The 18,633-nt window shown below is 37.2% G+C and overlaps 1 protein-coding gene across 2 annotated transcripts in view; it reads left to right on the forward strand.

Annotated features, from left to right (window-relative positions):
• Positions 1 to 16,659, forward strand: part of RPS6KA2 (ribosomal protein S6 kinase A2) — a 201,082-nt gene extending 184,423 nt beyond the window's left edge. For both annotated transcript variants that reach the window (XM_070951337.1, XM_070951329.1), the window contains 6 exons: positions 16 to 174; positions 1,024 to 1,185; positions 9,923 to 9,999; positions 10,900 to 11,017; positions 14,507 to 14,644; positions 16,480 to 16,659. In XM_070951337.1, the coding sequence (XP_070807438.1) occupies positions 16 to 174; positions 1,024 to 1,185; positions 9,923 to 9,999; positions 10,900 to 11,017; positions 14,507 to 14,644; positions 16,480 to 16,605 (780 nt within the window). In that variant the 3' untranslated portion in view covers positions 16,606 to 16,659. The remainder of the gene's footprint in view (positions 1 to 15; positions 175 to 1,023; positions 1,186 to 9,922; positions 10,000 to 10,899; positions 11,018 to 14,506; positions 14,645 to 16,479) is intronic.
• Positions 16,660 to 18,633: the final 1,974 nt, after the last annotated feature.

An 18,633-nucleotide genomic window follows, 5' to 3' on the forward strand; every position in this document is an offset into this window, starting at 1 on the left:
TGTACACATGTATAGGTTTATGATGATGGAAAATTTGTATACCTTGTGATGGAACTGATGCGAGGAGGAGAACTCTTAGATCGAATTCTTCGACAGAAATGCTTCTCTGAGCGAGAAGCTAGTGCTGTTCTCTGTACCATTAGCAAAACTGTGGACTATCTGCATTCCCAGGGTGTGAGTATACCAGTTCTTCTGTATCCAATCAACTTTCTAAAAATATTACTTCATGTCATTAAAATATTGAATCAGGGAAGGTATGAGCTATGGTGGCGCAGTGGTTAGAGTGCAGTAATGCAGGCTACTTCTGCTAACTGCCGCTGCCTGCAATTTGACAGTTCAAATCTCATCAGGTTCAAGGTTGACTCAGCCTTCCATCCTTCCAAAAAAGGACCCAAATTGTTGGGGGCAAGATGCTGACTTTGTAAACCGCTTACAGAGGGCTGTAAAAGCACTGTGAAGCGGTATATACTGTAAGTCCAAGTGCTATTGCTATTATCATCTTCCCCACAAACACAGAATCCACAATGAAAATGAACGTGGAATGTGATTCATTTACTAGTGAAAAATGGAAAACTGTCAGATAAATAGAATGGCATACAATATAAATATGATCTCTTATAATAAAGATCAAATGCCTGCAGCGCATCCTTCAAACAGAAGATTTAATTGTTATTACCTTTCTAGTTGCAGTATGAGCCAAATTACTGGCAAGTTACAGCTTCTCAATTATCAACTACTCCCAATCAGATTTGCTGCATGTAATTTACTGCAAACGATTAATATTTCAGACGGATAGATATAAATATAAAATTCATTTAGTTCCTCAGGTTTATTGCTAAAATGTATCCTCTTCTCTGTTGCTGTGTGATAATGTCAATATTTATCAAGGCATGGAACTAAATGTTCAGAAGACATTTCTGGAATTAAGTAATAATTTTCAAAGAATTGCAGTTGTGGACAAATCATTTACTATTACAGCAATTTGGATTTAGATAACGTGCAGTGTTTAAACTTTATTTTCAGGTGGTTCATCGAGATCTGAAGCCTAGTAATATTTTGTATGTGGATGAATCAGGGAACCCAGAGTCTATCAGAATGTGTGATTTTGGATTTGCCAAACAACTGAGAGCTGAGAATGGTCTACTAATGACACCATGTTACACAGCCAATTTTGTAGCACCTGAGGTATGGAGATTTAAAAAGTTCACATGATGGTCACTATTTCCATAATGGGCAATATTCAGGAGTTGATTTTGATATTTATACAATCACTTTCTGGAGAGTGATTTCAAGAGCATTAGATTTGGAGACAGGTGGCAGCACCTGACCAATTTTTCTGAGCTCAGAAGGTAAGTGGGTTAAGATTTGGCTACAACTTTGATTGGAAGCCACCAGGAAATATGAGGCCTGAATTGGAAAACTGAAAAAAAAAATCCCAGAATAAGACAATAAGAAATATTTCTATACTGTGGCAAAATAATTTCATGGACAGGTCCAGGAAGTTGCAAGGAATCAATCTCAGCTTGAAGGAGTGTCATTGGGTTAGACAGCAAAAGAAACTCCTGGGATATTTTTTTTACCAAGAGTATATCTTAATTGAAGATTCCATATGGGTACAGAAGTATAAAAGCCAGTTCTAACTATTTTGTGCATAAATAGCATAGGAAAACTTTCCCCTTTTCCCCCTGGATCTCCCATTGTTCATTGTCCACCAATCATTTGCAGTTACTTTGTTTTGAGAACAGTTTGTCTGCCTTGGATATTCCCCAGCTGGTGACCTTGAGATGTTGGCTCTGTCTCAGGCTTCCAGTTCAGTGGTGGGTTTCAAAATTTTTTACTACTGGTTTTGTGGGTGTGGCTTGGTGGGCGTGGCATGGCTTGGTGGGCATGGCAGGGGAAGGATACTGTAAAATCTCCATTCTCATCCCACTCCAGGGGAAGGTTACTGCAACATCCCTATTTCCTCCGGATCAGCTGGGACTCAGGAGGCAGAGAATAGATTGGGGGTGGGGCCAGTCAGAGGTAGTATTTACCGGTTCTCCGAACTACTCAAAATTTCCGCTACCGGTTCTCCAGAACTGGTCAGAACCTGCTGAAACCCACCTCTGTTCCAGTTGGCACACTTGCATTCCAAAATTCCCTCCCAAACCTCCCTTACATTCCAAGGTCTTCCTTACTGTTATTTGGTTGCGAGTGGGCCTGCCTAGCGAGTCAACCATGACAAGATTTAACTTTTTTTAAATCACATTGTTCTAGTGGTTGGAAATCCCTACAAAGGAAAAACAACACTAAAAACAAAACACAAGGAGGGAATCCATCACCTTAATCCCTCGTATGTGTAAAATAATTTTTTACTTTGTTCAGTTCAGTCTCATTCGTTCTACCATAGTTTCAAAGGACAGAAACAGCAACTTCTCATTACCGAATTGGAGATCACCTTCATGCAAATTACTGTATCAAAGCTCAGATTATTTTTCAGAACCAAGTTTGCATATAATCTTTATTCTTCTTCAGAATGTTGTTGAAGGGAAACAGCAGATTAGCTCCAGATGTTCTTGAATTACGTATTTATTATTGGCCCTTTTCTTTTTTCTTTATTGAAAAAGTTTTTCAAATACAGATTTCCCCCCCTTTTCCCCCCCTCCTCCTTAACCCCCCTCACCCCCCCTTCCCCTTTGACTTCTTCATAATAAAACCCAAATTCATAACAGATTATTTCATGCTTGACTATCCACTTACTCCATCTCCATATACTGACCCTTTCTTTCTAATAAAATTATCATACCCCCCTTATACTATGCTATAATATGCATTTCAAAGTGACATTCTATTATAACAATGTCTAATAACTCCTGATTTAACATAATAATATTATTATATCTCCCAATTTAACAATTTCTGCTCGTGATCTACCCTTTTACTACCCCCCATACGATATAACATTTCATAGCATACTTCCACTCTAAGACTATTCAATAAATCCTAATTTAACACTTATTCAGTTCAGCTACCCATTTCCTTCCCCCCCTTCATTACATATATTCACATCTAAACATAATATCCCTTTTCTTTAAACTAAACAATCCATAACCTAACCTATCTCCACCCACTTTCCTACAAAATTACCATAATTATTCTTAATATCTTTATTCTTCTGCCCACTCCCCTAGAAAAATATTCCCTTATGTAAATAAAATCCTAAAAGAAAAAAACTTTAAGCTTGTAATCCATATAGCATCTTCTGTAATATCTTTCAACTGGATGATAAACTCCATCGCCCATGTTAGGGTAACATTGCATCCTTATTCCAACAGTATTTTCAATTACCATCTGCCCCCATCAGTAACAAATATCTTCATATTGGAAAAGAGGAAAAAAAAAACCCGACAACCACCCGAGTGACTTTATAATTATATTCCATATAATATTTATGGAGGTGTCTTTTATCCAGATTATTAGTTCCAACCATCATAATAGGGTAACAACCAGATCTTCTGCGTGCCCCAATCCAGTAGATCTCTTGCCATATAACTCAACATACACGTAATATATTTATCCGGAAATCCAAAAAAAACAAACAAGATATTTCCAACCATTCGATTTAAGCCCTTTTTCACATCCCAAAATAATTCAGCACTGCAGAGATCTGCCCTATCCTCAGGATAAAATAAACCAATACTTTGCCAATTATCTTTTCGTATATTCAGTCCTCTCATAAGTAACTGGCATTACACTGTTGTTTAGTTTAAAAGTTTTTATGTTTGTGAGACCTACTTCTTCTTTTCTTGACTTTTTGTGGGTTGGATCTCCATCCTAAATTCCTTTCTGTAGGTTGTGTGTCAACTATTTGGTTTTGCTGATGTATAACTTGATCCTGTTGGGTTTGCTTTTGTGGCTATCTTTCTGGTTCTGTAAATTGTATATCAACTGATTGACTTCCATGCTGGTTTGTGGCTTGACAAATCATTGCATTAGGGTCCGGAACCGCCTCTCTTATATTAAATAATCCAGCTGAGACCTCTGAAAGAGAATCCAAAAGCGGCTCATCTGTGGAGACCTCTTTAACTTGTTGTTTCTTCATTGTCTCCATCTCCTTCTGCTTTTCTTGAATTTCTGTCTCTTGTTGATTTTGCTTTTTAAGTACCTTATGATAAAATTCTTCCGCTTTTTCAACAGTATTTAACTGATATCTTACTCCTTGATATCTCAGTATTATACCCACTGGGACATCCCACCTGAATAAAATATTTTGTCTTCTTAACTCAGTCACCAAGAGACCAAATTTCTTTCTATCTCTTACCATCTTAGGCGACAATTCTTTATATATCCAAATTTTTCTCCCATTCAGTTGTAAAATAGAATTAAAGGATTTTTGCACAATATCATTTCTTATCTCTTTATCTGTAAAGTAAATCACCACATCTCTAGGCAGTTGCCTTTGCTTTGCAATCCAGGAATTCACTCTATAAGCCTTATCAATTTTGCTGAATACCTCCTCAGGATGAACCTTTAAGATCCCAGCCAAAACTTGAGCAGATGTTTTTCTTAAGTCATCACTGTTATTTTCCTGTAAGCCTCTGATTCTGATCGCAAATTCTGTAATCCTGTATTGCAGCATTACAACCTCTCTTTCAATTCCTTGCTTTATATCTTCTGCATTATAAGTCTCGTGACCAGCTTCCTCTTTAGACTTTACTTCTGAGCTATTATCTCGAATATTTATTAAGTCCTTTTCAATTCTTAATATTTTATTATCCAAATTATCAATTTTCTCCATTTTAGACTCTAGCAATTTAATATTTGTATCCAACTTTATAACAACTTCTGAAAAACCATTAGTCACTGTTACAATCTTTTGTTGCAAATTGTCATACTTTAGTTGTATCATTTCTTTAATTTCCTGCCTTAAATTTTCAAATTTCTGGTTCACAGTCTCATAATATTTTGCCTTTTCCTCCTGAATAAATTCTTTTAAATTAAAATCATTCTGCAGAATCTGTAGGCTCAGAGCTTGTTCAAACAGTTGTGAGTGGGGGAGCACCCCCCCTTCTTGTCTATCAGATTTTATTAGTAACGCCATCCTTCCAGCAAACTCTTCTTTTTTACCCCCCAAACAAGATCAAGTACAAATCTCCAAGAAGAGAGGAACTTAAAATAACTATTTTTCTTTCAAGTTGTAGCCAGCACTATATATTCCGCTACTTTGTATCTGTTATGGAAGGACTCTTACTTTCAGCTTTCTTCTACTTCCCAAGCCTCAGCGGCCATTTTAAAGCTTTTTTTTTTTCTCTTTCACTTTAAAATGCTTGTAAATTCATTAAGGATACTTGCGATTTAGGGTCCCAAGTCCAAGTCTCATCTTTTTTAATAAGTCCGTCTGTTAGGTTCGTTAGTTAATCCAGTTCCAGCGCCTAGCTCTGCAAAAAGGCAGAGTGCACCCGATGCCCGGAGCAGCGGCGAGGGACAATAGGGAGCTCCAACCTGCTCGTCCCCAAGAGTTAAAAAAAGACTCTGGGGACTTCGCAGAGGGCTCTACCCACCCCTGCCCGCTCAGACTCACATTTCCATCAGGAAATGGAGTTTTTCGAGCCACCTTTCAGATGTAAAGGCGGCTCTTTTACAGGCAACGGGGCGGCGGTCACGAAGGACCGTCTGGCGGCGCCGGAAGCCAGACAGGAAGCCCTGGAAATAAAGGTTTCATTATTGGCCCTTTTCTGAGTGTCTTCAGAATGTATTTGGAATGCTGAAGACATTCATATTCCAGGTGAACATTTCTTTGCTGGTCCTAAATGGGCCTCTTTGTGGATTTTGGTGTTATAGTTCATACCATTCTTTATGGCCATATTATCTTTATAGTTTTATTTTTTTAATTAGAGGATGGCATGTGGAGAGATATGTTCAGTGTCATGGGACTGATATATGATACAAATAGTTCTCAAGTTATTACTGTAATGGAACTGCCCACCTTGGTCAGAAGCCATGCCAGTCATAAAATGGGACTCCCACATGACCGACCTGATTTTACAACCTGTTTTGCAGCAGTCATTAAGAGAACCAATGCTTTGCTATGGATTGGTTTTGCTGAAGTAACTGATGTTTTTAGCAAAAGTGTCATAAAACATGGTCACGTGGTTGCTGGATGCAGCAAACTGATATGATTGTAAATAAAACTTCATGAATTGCCAAGGGCCCAACGTGGGGAAGGGGAGAGTCAGCCATCAGAACTTCAGAACAAGGTTGCAAGGACCAAAGAAGGTCTATTGTAACTTTGAACAGTTGCTAGGCAACTGGTTGTAAATTGAGGACTAACTGTATTCCATTTGTATCTAGTAAACATGTCTTTGTAATCCAATATAAATGTTCATAGATTATCCAACTGAATGAAATTTCAAGGGAGAAGGCAGTTACCAGGTAAACTGCTTCCTTTTCCTTTATAACAAAAACATGGCACTTCATTTGCTGTTAATTCTTAATGTAATTTTACTTATCCCCAATTTTTTTCAGTCCAAACTTCAATGTATTGTTTTGCCATATTAAATACTCTCTCAATTATACAAGTTATTTAAAAGGCAACTGAAATTGCATGCTTGTTTCCATACCATCTTTTTAAACGTTTGGTTTTGAACCTTTAATTATAACGGGTGGTAGTTATACCAGTTATACTGTATATTTAATAGCAATGAGAGAACAGAACATTATAAAGATATCTAGAGAAGAACTGACCTGCCATCTAGTGGAAGCATCTTGGCAGAAAAAAATAGTCTCATATTTCATAAGTTGTGATCATTGTCAGCAGGTAAATTTAATCACATACCGGTAATAGCTTTTATTTTCTCCAATTGTTGCTGAGGTCTGAGTGAAAATTATTTGTTCTCTTCAGCAACAAATTAATGAAGCTATATTTTATTTACAAAATCTCATTAGATAGCTCTGAAAGGTACTAGATTAAAACTAACATAGAGAAATAATCTTCATAAAAGCCCAAATCTTTTTATTGTCTTAATAATTTCTAACATATAATTGAGTATTACTAACCCACATGCTAATTCTAAGGAGTAACATGGGATTTTTGCATACCCGTAGCACTTCCAAAAAGTGTAAATGGATTTCTGGTCAAAGGACTAAAAAAGGTAGCAATGAGCAAAATCTGAGAAGTGCAGTTCAATTTTATGCCAGACAGGGAATCTGCAGACCAGAATTTTCTTTTTCAGATTATCTCTGAAAAATGTATAAATGTGAGGGGAAAAGGTATATTGCCCAAGTTTTGGATTTAGGGAATGGTATGATCTACTGAGTGACTTTGAATTACTGAATGTTTTAAACAATAATGGAGTTGAAATTAGCAGCTGAATATAGTATATGTGTCAGGTTTCGTTGCTATCTTAAATAAACTTCATTCTCAAACGCAAGGTCTCTAATGAATCTTTTTTTTTATTTAAGAATAGGAGAACGACATCCCTGAACTCTTTGTGCAGCCAAAACTGGCTCCTCCTTCCAAACCCCTCCCTTTCCTTTCTTCAACCCCAATGTCTCATTGGCCATCGTGCAGATCCATCTCTTCGTCCCAAGCACTTTCTTTTCACAGGAATTTCCCCCCTCCCTCTGTCACCCAGGTAACACTATCTACTAAAGAGCAGGGAACTAGGTAAAAGTTCATCTGAGCATTAAAGCAAAGTTTCTCCCTCTTTCATTCATGTCAGCGCTGGAGGAGATCATAATTTGGAATGCTGACAATATGATAGAAATAAAGTTTGGACGAATGGAATGTATAGCACAGGGTTTAACACTGAATAGAGAAGAGGAATGTATGATTTCCCCTCATCTTAATGCAATTAAGGGTTGGATTAATAAGTTAAAAAATATGTGTGTGAAGTTAAAGGTGTGTTGCGTTGGTCAAGGATGTGAGTGTAGGTGCACTTTTGTACACAGCTGATTCCATATTATTTGTTGAGAACCTGAATTATTTGCAGCCGAATTTTAGATTGCCTAAAGCAAACAAATACAAATAAAACAAATACAAGGCCTGAAGATTTGTGTATCAAAGATTAAGGAAGTTGTATCTGACAGAGAAAATGGTAATTGCAAATTACAGTATATTGTATAAATGATGAAAAATTAGAGCAAGTAGATGAATATTTGTGCATTATGGCAGAATATTAAAGATAGGAAAATGGATGGAGGAATTTTAAGACATGAAAATTTGGTAGATAACTAGTGTGGTCTGGGGAATAAAGTTGAAAACAGCCAAAATGGTTGTATATAAACACATTTTTACCCTATTTGTTATGTTTTGCTATATCAAAAGCATTAAAGTAAATTGAATGCAGTAGGAATAGATTAATTTAAAATTTATTTGTAGTAAAACAGGAAGTGATAGCCTCAAGAATAAATGAACACCAAACGAATACATACGGAATACAGAAATGAAAGAAGTTTATTGAAGTGGTTCGATTAGAGAGACAAAATGAATCAGGATCTAATCACAGAATAATTATATGAAGGAAGAGTGACTAGGTCAAGAGGAAAAGGAATATTGAGAATGTTATGGTTGGATAAAATCATAAGGCTGGAAGAGATTTCGGAGGCCTTCTAGTCCAATCCCCTGCTCCAGGCAGGAGCTGTATATCCTAGTCAAAAGGTTGTCCAATCTATTTTTGAAAGCCTCCAGTAATGAGATTCTCAAAAACAGATAAATGAGATATTTAAAGAAAAAAAGATGGTGGATATAGTGAAGGCACATATGTTAGAATAGGAAAGTGCAAAGACATATAGTATAAACTAGATTTACCTATTTCGTTTTTTCCCCTTAATTTTGTTTTTGTTTTACTATTTCTTTCTTTTTTTTTCTTTTTTCTTTTTTTTTTTTTTGCACTCTGCATTATGTTGTTTATTCTGAATGGAATGGCAGGATGGACAACCTCCTGTTTGGGTTAAAATAAGATGATTTGGGAAGTTACCAAAGATACCCTAAACTAAGAAACAAGGATGTATTCAGTGTAAATAGTACTTCCTCCATACAATGGTTGTAAGAGACAAAACTGGGAGGTGTTTTCCCCAGTTTCAGGTTTAGAACACACAGACACACACAAACACATATCAGAATACTGTACTTTAATGAAATATCCTGGGCAAACTGATCAATTAGTAGATGAATGGTAATCAGTGAAATATACTTTGATACTTTTGCTTGCTTGCTTATGTTATTACATTGCCTAGCTCCATATGACTTCTGGGATTTGACATAAAACATAAAGGAATATAACAACAATACAGTTAATACAAAGACCACATGGTCAGTCATAGTTACTAAGTCCCACTCAAGCAAATCAGTATTGCCAACTTGTATTAAGCTAATAGTCAATATATAAGGTGAACTCCAATGGCAAATTTCTCCTAAGCATTGGAACCATTTCAGAGAAGGAGTACCTTTGAACCAGTAGCGGAAATTTTGAGCAGTTCAGAGAACTGGCAAATACCACCTCTGGCTGACCCCAGAGTGTGATGGGAATGGAGATTTTGCAATATCCTTCCCCCAGGAGTGGGGAGAGAATGGGGATTTTGCAGTATCCTTCCCCTGCCACGCCCACCAAGCCACATACCATGCCCACCAAGCCACGCCCACAGAACCGGTAGTAAAAAAATCTGCTTTGAACCCAAGTCCCTCAAATTTTTGTGGGGATGAAACACCCACCATCTTCTTTCTGCATTTTCACATGGACTATGTAGATTCCATTTGGAGGAGATGGTCCCTAAACCACCCGGAACCAAGCCATGAACAGCTTCAAAAGTTAAACGCAGAACTTTGAACTGGACCCTGGGCCTATTGGCATGAGGGAACATATGCCTAAATGTGAAGCAAGCAACAGTTAAATCTTCAGCAACTCTCAAAAGTAGTAAAATACAATATGTTTCCTTTCTGCAGGTCCTGAAACGGCAGGGTTATGATGCAGCCTGTGATATCTGGAGTTTGGGGATTTTGCTCTATACCATGTTAGCAGGGTAAGTGCAAACATTTCCTAGTATATGTAACGTGGTCAATCTTGGAAGCTAATGAACAGCAATATAAAGACAGAAACAAAATCTAGACATTATAGTGAATATACCGCTTAAATTACTTTGATGGGTGCTAAAGATTCATATGACTGAAATTGCCAGGTTCATTACAGGCAAGTTAAAGCATATTATTTGCAGTTGATTATTCCAGTTGATGTCCATCTTGAAATGTGTTTTGACATTTAAAAAAGTAAATATGTTTATCAAAATATGTAGATTTTATAGAGAAAAATGTATGCTTTGTTTGATGACCGTCAAATTGTGTTATATTAGTATTATAAAACCTTTCATAGAGGAAAGTCTTATAATAGTGGCTCTTAAGTGTTGCTTTATATCACAGAAGAAAAAAAGGTCATATTATAGGAACTGTATCCAATCCTGCCCACCTTTTTTTAGGACTTCAAGTTTTGGCTTTTAGATGTATTTAGATATATTAGATATATTTCATTCTGCTTCCTAGAACAATTTTTAAAAAGCTAAAATCTAGGAGAAATTTATCTTATCAACACAATATGCTTATTTTTGTAGATACTGTAGTATAGATGATTTAAAAACTTGATTTGAAATGAAAAAGAGGAGAAAAATGCCTGAACCAGAATTTTTAAAAGGGATTCCAAAAAGAAGCATCCTAGCTTCTGGCAGAGCTACAAGACTAGTGGTGTTTGTGTTGGTTTTTTCTTCAAAGGGTGCTACTACAAAGAAGATGCTGGCCAGCTGAGAGATTAGGAATTGGAGGTCTACACACATAAAGAGCACAACATTGAGGAAGGCTTTTTGTATGCAAGCCAGATGTATTATGCTTTGATCACACTACAGCTGTTTCACATACTATTTATTGCTTAACAGATTCACCCCTTTTGCAAATGGACCAGATGATACCCCAGAGGAAATTCTGGCTAGAATTGGCAGCGGAAAATATGCTCTAGCAGGAGGGAACTGGGATTCCATATCTGATGCTGCAAAGGTAAAATAATGCATCACAATTATGGTGCTTGTGACTGTTATCCATTTATTTTGCTTGTGTTGCTCATGATTGTCCTCCATTTATTTAAAACGAATGCACATAAAATGAACAATAAATTATAGCAGTCTCTTTAAAAATCCAATAGCAACTATATAAATAAGCATAGTTACATCTTGTAAGTGGGAATGCCTCAGTAAGGACTTTCATGTTTGTGATTTTTCTGATTGTCCATAAAAGTACAATTAACTGAAATTATTAAGGACTAATCCCAACATTGAATATGCATTACATCAAAATGCCTGGTTGATCTCATGTATTGCACAAATGCCATGTTTTGTAGCATCACAGAAGGAAACAATCACAGAAGGACAGCAATGTGTGACTTAGGTTTTCTTTAAATTAGAACTAAATGAATGACTCGATTATGTTTATCTTCATTTCAATATCTTAACAGCTTTCTGGGTTTCTAAAATTTAGTGCAGTTCAGAATTAATATAGACAAAGAAAAAAGCAGAATGAGCTGGTTCAATCCGTTTTCTTTTCTTCCACTTTGGTACGCTGAATCAGATCAAAGTCTGATTTATCAAGCAGTTTGTTTTCAGCAATGAATGGTCAGATGTTGTTGTGAATCTACATGAAATTCATTATCCTATGTTTTGGATGTTTGAAGAGTTCGGTATAGTTGCAGATTTTTGACACACATTCCCCTAAGTTGCATATCCCAAGGAAGTGTATTGTATACATCAAAATTTATAAGTCTTATATTCAAAGTAAGTATATTCTCAATGAATTCAATGAGTTTTATTTTCACATTAATGGGTTTAGGATTGCCACTTCTGATTAGTGATCTACCAGTTGCCACAGTACTGAATATTCTAACACAATTCCTGACTCATTTTTTCTAAGTCTTAAAAATAATTTGAAAACATGCTTTTAGAGAGAAATTGTGGCTAGCAGTACAGCTGGGCCTCATTTAATGACCACAATTCAAAACAGCAACTTGGTCTTTAGTAATTACTAAGTTTAAAAAAATCACATGACCACAATTGTACTTACAATTATTAGTTTTTCTTTGCTTTACAAAATTAGTAGGATATGACTCCAATTAGCAGAGTAAGCTCAAACGATGGGGAAGATTTCTGGAATTTGATTTATGAGGAAGGTGGGTAAAAGGGCAAATCTTATAATCCTTTTTCCTCAATTCGCACATCCTTTGGAATCTGACCCCCCAGGGCTAGGCTAATTAGCAAGAAGAGAATTAATGTTTGTTACACTCATTGAAGAGAAAAAGATTACGAGAGAAGAAGCAGGCAAACAATGGGGGATAGTTCAAAAACTATCCACATGGTGCTTAAAAAACAACCTGCACCTGAACATCAGCAAGACCAAGGAGATGGTGTTTGACTTCCGGAGGAAGAAAGAGGAACCTGCCCCACTTTACATTGAGGTGGGCTGTGTAGAGAGAGTTTTCTCCTTTAAATTCCTGGGAGTCCATCTCAGCGAAGACCTCACCTGGAAAAACAACACAATCCAGGCGGCCAGGAAGGCCCAACAGAGACTCCATTTCCTTAGGGTCTTGCGTAAAAACAGGGTGAAACAACAACTGATGACTTCCTTTTACTGGTCCACAATAGAAAGCGTCCTCACTTATTGCATCACAGTATAGCATGCCGGTCTGACAGCTGTGGATAGAAAAACATTATAGAGGGTGGTAAGCACAGCACAAAACATTGTGGGCTTACCCCTGATACCACTAGATGAGATCCCTAGGACTCGCTGCCTTAGAAGAGTAAAGAAAATTCTTAGGGACGACTCCCACCCTGGTCATCACTTCTTTACCCTCCTACCATCGGGAAGGAGATATAGAAGTATAGCCAGCCGTACAAACAGGCTGAAGAACAGTTTTTATCCATGGGCTGTCAGACTCCTAAATGAGAAATAACATCATAACTACATAGTATGATGGACTGCAGGGCCAGCGCAATGTGTAACATGTTCACACTAGTGTAATAGGCCTGGGTGTTTTGTTAATATGATTTATTGGGTTAGGGATTTACTGTCTTCACTGTGAGTTGTATTGTGTTGGAGGGGGTGCACTGAGGGAGCTCAACCAATCTCATTGTACATATGTTGTGCACTGACAATAAAGAATTGAATTGAATTGAATTGAATTGAATTGAATTGAATTGAATACACATCAAAAGTAGTGCACTAGTTTAACTGTTTTCCTAGCATACTCTTTACTACATCTGCTTAGAAGACAAAAACTCTTCACTGTGAAAGTGATTAGGGTCTTGTCCCTGTCAGTCAGCAGCACCAATGAGCTGGAGAATTCTAATCAATTAAGATCATAGAGTTAAGCTTGTTAACTTGTAGTTAGCTCTTTTAAGGGACATGCTGCACCATGAGGAAAAACAGCTTAGGAAGAGGTACTATAGCTTATTTGAACAATATCTCTCCACTGTGTGGGGGTGGGGATTGGGGACAGGTCAGACACAGGACCATGCATACTAGCTGCAATAGTCAAAATGTATTTATTTATTTGTTCAACTTGTATGCCGCCTTTCTCCGAAGACTCAAGGCGGCTTACAATGCATTTAAAAACCATATATAAAACATTAAAAGTTAAACCATTAAAAACAATTAAAACCCATTCACACCATTCATGGCCGGATCTCGCCAAATCGCAGCAGCATCAAAATGTGTCAGAGAAAACTCAGGTCATAAATGCAGGCATAAGTCACAAAATTACTTTTTCATCACTGTTGTAACTGCAAACAGTCTCTGTCCAAGGCAGTTGCTAAATGAGGACTACTGTACCTATATATATTTAAATTCAAATTAGAGTTATGGATAGGCAGGACATATGCAGTACATATCACAAATAAATTGAACTCCTCAAACTACCTTCCTTCCATGTTGATTCCTGATGATTGCCTATACCATTCCCTGCAGTTAGCTCCACAAAATTTCAGACATGGTTAGTCATTGTCTCCTTAGTGCTATGAGAGAGTGACTGGGCCAAAGTCATCCAGCTACTTTATACTTAAGGTATAAGTACACCACACTGGCTCCCTATCTCAAGAAATAGATCCTATTTATTATTAAAGTAGTTGAAAATACATTGAGAAGTTAATTCTTTTGTAGGCAAGGCAAAACCGAAGTCAGATAAATAATGTTGCAACCCAAGCCACATGAATAATCTTTAGCAAGAAATCAGAATTAGAGCTCTTGTTTTCTTATGAATACAGTTTTAATATAATATCCTGATAGGAACATTTTGAGGCCCTGAAGCGTTTGCTTCTCTCTTTCCTCCTAACATCAGAAGAATTTCATTACCTTAAAAGGATGTAGACTAATTGTTATAGGCTGACGTAAGCCATTTTCCATTCCTATCATCCATTCCTGAAATCATAATCATAATTATCTAGAGTGCTTATTATTTTTAGTAAAATAACATTAATGTAACTTCTATATAATTTTTTGCAGGATATTGTGTCAAAAATGCTTCATGTGGATCCCCATCAGCGCTTAACCGCAGCCCAAGTTTTAAGGCATCCATGGATAATAAACAGGGAGTATCTCTCCCAGAATCAACTCAGCAGACAAGATGTTCACCTTGTAAAGGTATGTCTAAATGCTGCCCCTTTATATTCCTAGACATAGAAAGTTTGGTGATGGTCTCCTAAGATGCCTAAATAATTAACCTGATTTTACATACAATTAGAACCAGCAACAGTATTTCATTTTGCCCTAGAATTTGTAATTCCCTCCTGTCCCAAAAAATCTCAAACATTTTTTAAATAAATAACCTAATTTTTACAAGGTCACCTATATTCATGCAATCTTGTGAGAAAGTGCCAATCAATAATATCTGTCAGTATGGGTAAAGTTGAGGTGAACTGCCAAAATCTGCTTACCTCAAAAATCATTTTTTGTGGAGGAACCAGGCCACAGTAATCATGCAACGATGCTCAGATTCTAAAAAGTTGCAGATCTCTGTCATGAATTATTTGTCAGTTAGGATAATGAACTGGTAGGAAGGAGGGGGTACAATGGCCTAGTGGTTAAGATGCTGGATGTGTTGAGCGGACATTTGGCAGTTTGAGACCCAAGCACCATGTGACAGGGTGAGCCCCAGCTCCTGCCAACCTAGCAGTTTGAAAACATGCAAATGCAAGTAGATAAAGTGGTACCACTTTGAAGGTGGCAGCATTCCATCTGCCTCAGTATATAGTCATATATATACCACATGACCACAGAAACTTCTTCAGACAACACTGGCTTCCTCGGTAGGAAATGAAGATAAGTACCACCCCTAGAGTCAGACGGGAAATGTTTAGCTTTTTTAGGAAGACGAAACATCCCAAACCTAGCTTACAGAGTTTCATTTTGCTTAGCATGGGCCAAGTAGTTGAAGGACCAGCTTGAAAGCTCTAGCTGAGAGGGAAAAGATTTTCTTCTCACATGCCAGAATAACCTATCAGTCAAACAATACCTGGGAAGTAGAGGGTTGCCTATGAGACCTATCTCCTCTCAGTTTATTTTAAACGGGACTATCTATGAAAGGCACCCTCTTTTTGTCTGGAGACATGGCTTCCTTGTCCACTGTTTCTTGATATAGATTAAGGCATGTAACTGTCTGGATTACAACTTTTTTGGATAGTGTTTGTGTTTGGAGCATTAGGTCAGATGCATGCTGATGATATGCGGATGATAAGAACCTGTAGGCCCTGGATTGAGAGCCCTCATAGTCTCACCCATTGCAAAGGCTCAAACCATTCTCCTTTCATCCATCAATGATAGACATGCATGTGATCAATTAACTTGGAGGATTCCCAAGTGGCTCAGTGAAATTGGTTATGAAGCCACTAGGAGGCTGCAGATCCATCCTTTTTGAACCTGATGCATCATAATAGCGGTAACCAGTAAAGCTACTGGCAAGCTATTTCGCATCCTCTGATATAACTTGTTGCATTTCTTGCTTGCAACTCCTTTACCTCTTCCCTACACTTCCCTTATCCTTAAAGTGGTGGTCTGACAAAAGATATCTATGTGCAACGCAGGGGTTGGTTCTACTTACCTTTACTACCGGTTCATAACGGAAGCATGCGTCATCAATTATGACATGCAGGTGGGCAGAGCCTCCCGCCGCTTTTACTACCGGTTCACAAGAACCGGACAGAACCAGGAGCAACCCACCACTGGTGCAACATATATAAAACTACATTTTTCTGATAAGATAGGAAGGGGAAAATGTAATTTGCTGGCCACCCTGATTCCAATATATTAGTTCTGAGCAGTACATCAGATTCAGTTTTGAAAAGATGCTTTGGATTGCAGGAGCATGAATATAGCACATCTGTGTCTCTTTAAAGCAGCCGCGCCTTTTCCTAGGAAGAAGAAAAAAGTGATTTTTCTGAAATATTGCATAAATCTCCCTCTTTTTTTTAATTTTGCAGGGTGCCATGGCAGCCACCTACTTTGCTTTAAACCAAACGCCTCAAGCACCAAGGCTGGAACCGGTATTGTCCTCCAACCTGGCCCAACGAAGGGGGATGAAAAGATTGACCTCAACGAGGTTATAATGGTCCCAAAAAGGCCTGTTTAAATAAAAAGGAAACACTTGCCCAATATATTGATCAGAGAGGCTGATCTATATTGTTAATGTTGCAGGACTCCTGGCACATACATTGTTTTAATCAGCAAAACTTCAGTTTAAGGCAAAGTTGTCCTTTGCTTTCAGACATTTTTGGGTTCTGTTTTTTACATTACCAACAAGATGGCAAATACTCAGAAATGTGCCATTTTTTCAACTGCTGTATTGCTTCTTATTTAAGTACTGTATTGATTGCTGATATTGTGTTCTCTCCTCTCCTCCTTTAATCCAAATGCTATTTTTGGAATTATAGATGCTCTAGATACCACTTTTTTGTAACAGATTCGATTTTAGACATCAGCTCTACCAGCATCTATGTTTGGTGTATTGTCACCACTGTCATTAGCTATCTCCAAAGAGTTGAAGATGTAATGATGTGCGAGACCATAAAAACAATTTCCTATGAGGAATGAAGGGGGTGGGGGAAGAGCTGGAAACATACCTGTTGTTATTAAAGGAAAAGAATTATTTTTATGACTTTGGACCAGATGAAAGTATAGAAAGGAGATTAGAGTTGTGCTCATTGACACAACAACCTTGAAGGGTCCTATCTGATAAGGCCTCCTTTCTTGATCAAAAATGCACAATCTCATCTTGGACAAAGGGATTTTTTTAATGGAAAATGACTGTATAGTTGGTTGCACCTAAACACTATACACATAGACTCGTCTGGAACTTAGAGGGGGAACCAGAAGATAGGACTTCATTCTTCTTCTTCCACTGACACATTCTACATGAATGAATACAAGCACTGTGCTTCATAAGCTGTTACAGAGTTTCCTATTATATCAACTTGAGATAGTGATCTTTTGTTTACTGGTTTAATGTTAAAATAATAGCTTATTGTGACAGGCTAAGATAAAACCATGTACTGCCCAAGAGGAAAAAAAAATTGCAGAAAAGCTTCAGCAAGCAAAGTCTGTATTATTTCTTGTATCAAAAGAAGCAAGCATGTATATAATTTCCTTAAAAATCTTGAAAGATGATTGAAAAAATTGGTACATTTTATATATCACTGATACTTCATAACCATCATTAACTCAGATGGCTAGTAACCAAGTGCAGTTTTAAGCATGCTCAATAGTACAATCCTATACTTCTTTACTCGGAAGTAAGTTTCATAATGTGACTTTTCTCAAGTATGTTAGCATAGGATTGCACCCTAAACCTTTGGAATCTGTGGCCTTTGGAGCATTCAGTTCTGAATTGCATTCTAAGGATTGTATAAGCACTTTACTTGACCTTTATTTTCAGAATGAATTTTTCCACCTGCTGAAAGCGTGCGGGAGAAACTGCATCATTTGTCATTTGTTCTTGGGTAGAAACTGTGAAGTCAGGGTATTGCATCCTACAGATCTTTTGTTGTTGTTGTTGTTGAGAAGTAACACCATTTTTGGTGCTAAGCACAGTTTGAGAGATTTGTATTAATTGAGCCTGCATACACAAAAGAGCAAGAAACTGCATTAGCTACTGTAGTGTGCTTTTTGATGTTTGTTTCTGTGTTCAACAAAATGTTATATTTATTTTATTTTGCCCTTAATTTTTAAATTATATTTTAATGTACATTTTGATGTGCTGTGCACACAGGACTGCAGCAGAGCAGCTGTTCTTCAAGTTTGACTTTTCAAATAAAATAGTGCTGGGAAACACCATAAAATGAGTGAGATGTCTTAAATATAGAAAAAATAATAATACCAGAATGTTTCGAGTATTAGAATTCTGAATGTGTGGTCCTGTTTATCTGTTGGTAATAGAATGGAATGTTCGAAGGTTTTCACACTTTTCAGAATCCTCATAGCAGAATCCTCCTCAGTTTAGGACACTTTTATAAGTAGCAAAAATTGATTTTTCTGCTGTAGACACCTGCTGATAACAGAAAAGTCCAAAGAGGCACATTATTCAAATCAAGTTTGACTGTCGTTTTTAGTCGTAGATGATTCCAGGGATATCCTCTTTA

This window comes from Pituophis catenifer, unplaced genomic scaffold (genome assembly GCF_029215685.1).
Source record: "Pituophis catenifer annectens isolate HBS135680 unplaced genomic scaffold, rPitCat1.0.hap2 SCAF_1, whole genome shotgun sequence".
NCBI lineage: Eukaryota > Metazoa > Chordata > Lepidosauria > Squamata > Colubridae > Pituophis > Pituophis catenifer.